This window comes from Lactuca serriola, chromosome 8 (assembly GCF_051521515.1).
Source record: "Lactuca serriola cultivar US96UC23 chromosome 8, Lser_US96UC23_V15, whole genome shotgun sequence".
In the NCBI taxonomy this organism is placed as follows: Eukaryota; Viridiplantae; Streptophyta; class Magnoliopsida; order Asterales; family Asteraceae; genus Lactuca; species Lactuca serriola.
The window spans coordinates 219,633,925-219,641,564 of NC_136415.1; the positions used below are offsets into that span (position 1 = coordinate 219,633,925).

At 29.2% G+C, this 7,640-nt stretch overlaps 1 protein-coding gene across 1 annotated transcript; it reads left to right on the forward strand.

Annotated features, from left to right (window-relative positions):
* Positions 1-4,644: 4,644 nt before the first annotated feature.
* LOC145070850 (uncharacterized) lies at positions 4,645-5,777 on the forward strand. The gene is made up of 2 exons (XM_079017806.1): positions 4,645-5,269; positions 5,408-5,777. Exons 1-2 carry the CDS (start codon positions 4,787-4,789, stop codon positions 5,633-5,635), a joined length of 711 nt encoding a protein of 236 aa, XP_078873932.1. The 5' UTR covers positions 4,645-4,786; the 3' UTR covers positions 5,636-5,777.
* The last annotated feature ends 1,863 nt before the right edge of the window (positions 5,778-7,640 follow it).

Here is a 7,640-nt window from a genome sequence, read left to right on the forward strand (position 1 = left end):
CAAGTGACAGCTGGAAAGTCAACAAGGAGCTCAAAATAATCATAACATCAAGCTACAGACATTTAAATATTAAATTTTACATATGATATCCAAAATAAGAAGCGACAAAGATCTATTATTTTTATATAGCAAATAACTTATTTACGTAATAAATTTTCAAATATTTATCCAAGATGATAAGTGAGAAAGATATATTATTTTATGGCTAATAACTTATTTATGTAATACAAATTTCAAACATTTATCAAAAATATACAATAATTTCACACAAAATTCTACAATCATATTTCAATCTCTCATCTAGAATTTTTCAACTTATGCAAGCCAATTTTATTATCTAAATTGGTAAAAAGAAAAAAAAAATCCAAACGTTATTGTATAATTATAAAAACTTCATTTTGTTATATAAATTGTGAAAAGCATATACTTTTATAACATAGATAAGTTATTTAACTCTACTTTGCCCAAAAATATCTTGTAAAACTCCTTTAGATTTTAGGCCACATATATATAAAAGGTATATTTTAAGAGTTCGAAGCACCATTGAGAGCCTCAAGAACCGTACACGTGGCACTATCCTATACCATTCATCATCACTAGGACCGGTGGTTGAAATTTAGAAACATTCTACTCCATGCAAGTTGATAAAAAAAACGCGTGTTAACGAAAAAGTTATTATCCGTTTATTTTATCATTTTAAATTCCAAAAAATTTCAGTGTTATTATTTGTTGGTAAAAGAAGTTTTAAAGAAAGCGCTAAATTGAATGTATGATCATGTAACGTCGCATTGTTTTTCTTAACTTATATATGATAACATAATTTTTAGATGAGATATATAACTATATAATCAAAATATATAATATTATGAGGAGAATAAGTTATTATTCATGTGATATTGGTTATATTATTAATAGCAACAACAACTTATCTTGAAAATCTCATTAGAATGGGGCAAAGAGAAGATAGATGTGGGAAGTAAAGATTCTAAGAACTAGTCATAAAGATGATATCTTGTTATATTATTAACTATTGTGTATTTGTGTTATATTATTAACGTTTATCCAATATCAGATGATAAAGATAACTGATACTTGTCAAATATTATAATATTTTGATTATAAAGTTAAATATAATTATAGAAAATAGCCTAAAATATCGTCAAATCGTATGAATTTCTTATGAATATCTATTTATATTAAGAGTAAGAATGTTCGACAAGAATATAAGATATACATATAAACATTAAGTTTTAAACTTAAAAGTTTATAAATAGTTTTTTTTTTGGAATGGAAGAATAAAGGTTATGAATAGTGAATATTATACAGAATATAACATTTTTTTTTAAGTTATGCACACATATATAACATAAAATGGTAAGAAAATAATGTTTTTTTTTTTTTTTACATTCAGCTAATTACATCATAAATAAAAACAATATTATACTCCATAAAAAAAATCATATCGATTGATAACATCATATAAATATTTATAATTTTTACAAAGTTTATAAAACTAGAGTTAAATACGTTATTGATATAACATGACATGGGTTGATGGCTTCGTTCCACGTCAGCAAATTCACTGTTCGACACGTTGGCAGCGGTACCTGCGGCGATTAAGCATCCATGTCAGCAGTATCCCTTGTTGAAATCTTTTTTAAGGCCACTATGTCTCCACGTCGGCTATTACGTCAGCACCCGTAGATTATCCCCAAAAATATCTGAAAGTGGGGCTCAATTAGACCCATATTTTACACCACAAGAATAGCATTTTTTTTAGATGACTAAAAATCTCTAATCATTGACAGCCGTACACGTGGCCAACAACCTCACCAATAACAACCACTGGTTCCGGGTTGTTGACATGTTAAAAAATCTTGTGTCTCTAATTTGAGAAAGACGATTTTATCCTTCTGCCTCCAAATCAATTACTCAATGCCATCCCTCATTTTCTACCTCACAAAATTGTACAATTAGTATTATATGTTTTTCCTTGGATAAGGTCGAATATTAAATTCTATCAACAAGCAAAAAAATAAATAATATAGTACAAATGGTAAACATAAATTTTTCAACCAACTAATTTAATTAGTATTATATGTTAAATCATAATAATAAAGTAAACCTCAAAAAATTAAATATATTATTTTTTATTGTAAAAAGTATTATATTATTTTTTTGTTTATTAAAATTATCTGATTTTAGCTAAATTAATAGTATTGTTTAATCGGATAACTAAGAAACCAGTTAGATAATCTACACCAAATTCAAATATTATCTGACTTTTTGATTTAAATTATATAATTTATGTGAAATAGCAATAACAATTTTTAAAAATTAATTATTTATAGTTTCTAGCAAAATGGAAAACAATTTTATGTAATAGACACACATGAAATTGATAAAACTAAGTAGTATTATTTGTAAAAAGGGATATAATAACTTAAAATATAATATATTTTTTATTTTGTATATATATTTGATCACTTATTTTTTTTTCTTTCATATCCAGTCTTTATAATTGTTTATTTTAGATAAACCGAAAAAAATAACTTAATAATGCAATATCTTTTTTCATTTTGTATACATTTAGTCTTTATATTTTTTGTTGCAAAATGAATCTTTATTGTTTTTTTTATACATTCAGTATTTATAATGTACCATTATTTATGAGTGAAATTATATAAAATAGATAATCAATTTTAATATTATTTCTTGTTTAAGGTGGCTCATAAATTTTTTATTTTTGTATGATATATTGTTGTGGTTGAAAAAAAAAAACTTATCAATTGATTACTTAATTTACAAGTACTTAGGAATGTATGCTAATCTCTAAATTAATCATTTTAATGTTTCGATGATATGTTGTCTGATCTTTTGCTAAATAATTATATTGAATGAAAAAATAATCGATTCTCTTTTGATTTAAGAAATTCACAAGCCATCTAAAAATTAAAATTCATCACATACAAACATAAAAGTGCCAACAAATCATTTTCGTTTAAGCAAAAACAAAACAAAAATCAACAAATCTTTATTTTCTTTTAAGCAAAAAATAACCATTTTTCTATGTTTTTTTAAATATCTATATCTTAAACTTACAAATGTTTAATTTATAAAACAAATCAGATTGGTAAATCTCTCTACCGCAGAAACAAGGTTCACCCTATGTTTTTCAAATACCTATAGCTTAAACTTGTAAATATGTAATTATAAAAACAAATCAAATATGTAAATCTTTCTCAAGTGTACAAACAAGGTTCACAATGGTATTGCTTTCCTACTTACATACAAAAGTAAGATTCATCATCGAATTCAAGAATAACACAACAATTCACTCAAATCATCTTAAATCAAAAGGCAACAATATCTCATGGTGCTAATTGGATCTTGATTACACAAACCATCAATGAGAAGTCCACGATTGTTGTTATGAAACTAAGAGCATTTAAGATTATTAAAGCAATATATGACTTCAAACTAGTGATGATTTCCCAACTTACATATTTCATCAAATACATAAAATGCATTCGTAATCAGCCTACAAACAAAAAAAATGTGCAATAAGTGAGGTTGAGCTACAATTCTAGTTAAATATGATTTATAATAAATACTTCAATTTCCATTGAATTTAAACAATTTAGTTCAAGTTTCTCTTTGATTTATACATAAATAATAGATAAGATGTCTCGTTGGTAAGAGAAGAAGGTGTCGATTTGAGGCAATTTTAGATGAACAAAGAAGAAGTATTTGCCCGGTAAGAGAAGCTTCGATGAGCGTATAAGATAAATGCATCAATTAAAGGCAATTACAGATGAACACCAAAACACTAGTGGATGTAATCGTAATTACAATGACTTGCTCGGAGGCAATCACAATGGCAGACATAGATTGTTGGAGGCATTGCTTCAAAGCAAAAATATAAATAAATTAACAACGTTGTTATTGGCACCAAAGAAGGTCAATATGGCGTTGGCGATGGAGGTCAGAGGTCCGAGGATAGGACAGACGTGAGTCGCTAAGATGTTTAAGCATGTGAAGAAAAAATGAAAATAGAAGCAATTGTATCAGGGCAAAAGAACAACATATCTTATCTTCATTCAATACATATTAATGTTTACTGATTCAGATTTGATTCATTCATTGGCACAAATTTTATAATATTTTGAATCCGATCGATTCATAATCCGCATCTTACGATAATCATTAAAAGGGTTACAAAAGCCTCTTATTTATCTAACATGTTATAATTAGGAAATCTACAATTTTGGTGAATTACAATACATTTACTTCAAAAAAAATCATATAATGTTTCAAGTTTTAATTAATTTTGCAATAAAAATAATTTCTTAATTAATACATGGTTGTATAATTAATGCAAAAATGTTTTGTTAAATTACTTCAGAAATAAAGTTAAGTATGTATATATTTAACCCTATTAGAAAAACAAAAAAATTCTATACCTTACAATTTTATTTTTGAAATTAATTAAAACTTAAAGAAAAAATAAACCAAAGGCTGATATTTTTATATAATCACCTTTTCCAAAAGTTGAAATGATAGATGAATTACTTTCTAATCGAGTGGCATTTTCGTTATATATATTGAAAACCAGGGTGGTTTCAACAGGTGAGAGCAAGTGGTTTCGTCATAGCTATTCGCTTACAAATCACATCATCTTTCTCTTGTTCTCACCATATTCTCCTTCAAGTTCAACCGCAAGTATTCATTATTCAAGTATTTGATTTCGAGAGAGAATTTTAAGGATCTGAAGTTGTAAACGAAGATGAAGAGATGTGTGCTTTGCAAATCTACTGCTAAAGTATACTGTGAATCAGACATGGCTAGCTTATGTTGGAGCTGCGATGCGAAAGTTCATTCAGCCAACTTCCTTGTAGCAAGGCATTCGAGGAGCCTTCTTTGCCAACTATGTCAGTCTCCGACGATTTGGACTGCCTCCGGCGATAAACTTTGCCCTTCCACGGCGTCGATCTGTGCAAAGTGTGTTGTTGAAGATATTTCCGACGATGAAGACAACGGAGAAGAGAAAGTCGGAGGTAACGATGAATACGACGGAGGCGTGTATGCCGATAAGCTTGAATTAGAGGTTTCAGTGAATGAAATTGATAATCACGTTGCGCCGTCGTCATCGACGCCGCTCCCACCGGCAACTAGTTCATCTACCAGCGGAGATTTATCGATTTCCGACGGAGGCGTTTCAATGAAGCGAAAACGCCAGAATGTTGTAGATCTTAATCTTACCTCTGAGGTACAACAATTATCCTTTGATAGTCGTGATTTCGTTGATTGATTGTGGGTTTTTTTATTTTTATTCCCCCAAAATCTCGCAAATTTCAATTAGATCTATTAATAGTTTTGATAATAACGATGTTTATTTTATATTCAGGATGACTTCGATTGTTCATCGGCGAACACAAACCACCTTACGCCGTCGTCTCCGATTCCGGAACAAGACGAAACAACTTCGTTTCAGTCAAGCTCCGATTCAACCGCCGGAAAGCTGAAGAGAATCCGTCAACGTAACAAAATATCCGGCGACTACATGTCTTCTCCGGTCAACTGCACGAGTAAATCAACGAGAATCGCTGAATTTGATTTAAACTCGATGCCATAAATCAGTTGTATACTTGTATATCTATGTTATGTAAGTACAGTATAAATACATAGAGGAGAAAAAGTAATCTCAGTTCAGATAACGTAACAATATCTTTATTTGTTGTTATTAACAAACACTTAATAGCAGGGAATATTAATTAGTTGTATGTTTTCTGTGCTTTTGTACATTAATTATTTTTGTTCCATTAGCAAAATGGGTTTTGAGCTTGTATAAATTAAGCCAATTTCACTTTTTTGTTTTGTTTGTTATTATTTCACGAAAATCCCAAATCTATAAGAGAGATTACATCAAAGGATTATCTTTACAACTTCTATCACAAGATTATCATCGTTTCATGAAAAGATTTATGTTTGGTTAGTTAAAATTTTGGTAGATAAAAATGATTTCGTGAATATATTGTAAAATTCAGTTTTGCATGTAGAACTGTAAGATCATTACCATTTAGTTTCGTAAAACAATTCGAGAGATATGTTTATGAGAAATTTGCATATGTTATATATTTATTAGTTGTATTGAAATCAAATCACAATTTCTTTCAATATTTTTCACCATTTTTTTTTATTCAAATACAAATACTCTACTTCGATTGCGTCTCTCAGCCACACCATTAAGTTGTGATGTCTTAGGTGGTTTTAATTGCGAAACTATTCCACATTTTTTGAGGTAGTCGTGGAACTCGATACTAAGATACACACCATCTCTATCAGATTTGAGCATCTTGATCTTCCTGTTCAATTGATTGTCGACTTTTTGTTTGAACTCTTTGAACTTTTCAAAGATTTCTGACTTATGTTTGATTAAGTAGATATATCAATATCTACTACAATCATCAGTAAAAGCCACATAGAATTGGTTTGAATCCTATGTGGTGGATCTGAAGGGCCTACACACATCTGTGTGTATGAGATCCAACAATCATTCACATCTTTCACAAGAGCCAGTGAAAGATGATTTAGTCATCTTTCCAAGTAAACAAGACTTGCATGTATCATTTAACCTTAAGTTGAACAATTCCAACACTCCATCATTTTGGAGTTGGACAATGCATTTCTTGTTGACATGTCAAAGACGACAATGCCACAAGCATGCTTTGTCTAAGCCATTAGACGAATCAATTTGAAGAACATTATTACCTAAATTGTCTACAACCATCACAGTATCATACATGCCATCACAAGGTAAAGCTTCAACATAAAATACACCATTATTATAAGCATAAATAGATCCATTCTCATTATCAAAAGAATATCTAAAACCTTGTCTATATAAAGCATGAAATGAAATGATGTTTCGCATCATCTATGACGAGTAGCAACAATTATTCAAATCTAAACATAACCCACTACTAAGCATTAAAGAATAAACGCCAATCTTGGTAACATGTGACGATCTCCTATTGTCCATAATTAAGTTCATCTTCCCATGCTCCACATCCTCACTTCTTTTTAGCCTTTGCAAATCAGAACAAATGTGAAAACCACAATTGATGGGTTTTGAGCATAACAACAATTCATATGTGTGCATGCAACCCTAATACTTTGGATTTAGGTTTTCTCTAATTGAACATGCAAACTTGAACACAAAAGGAGAAACTCTAGGATGTAACCACAAATTTCGAAATCAACATAAAACTAGAGCTAGCTTACATACCTTGATTGTTATATTGTAATAATAATGATTCCCTTATAGATCTTGAAGCTTGAGAACTTAGTGTCACAAGTGTAACACCTCTAATGGCTCACAAATACACAATGCAAGAGAATGATATGAGAAAGGAGGAAGGAGATCAAAATTTTGGTTTCTTCTACATGGAATCAATTATCATCGAAAATCATAGGGTTTAGCACCATTTATATAGTGCACCAAGAATGATATGGATAACCCTAATCTGAATAAAACATCATTATCTCAAATAAGGTAATTATCCACCTCCTTTGATTATATATATATATATATATATATATATATATATATATATATATATATATATATATATATATAT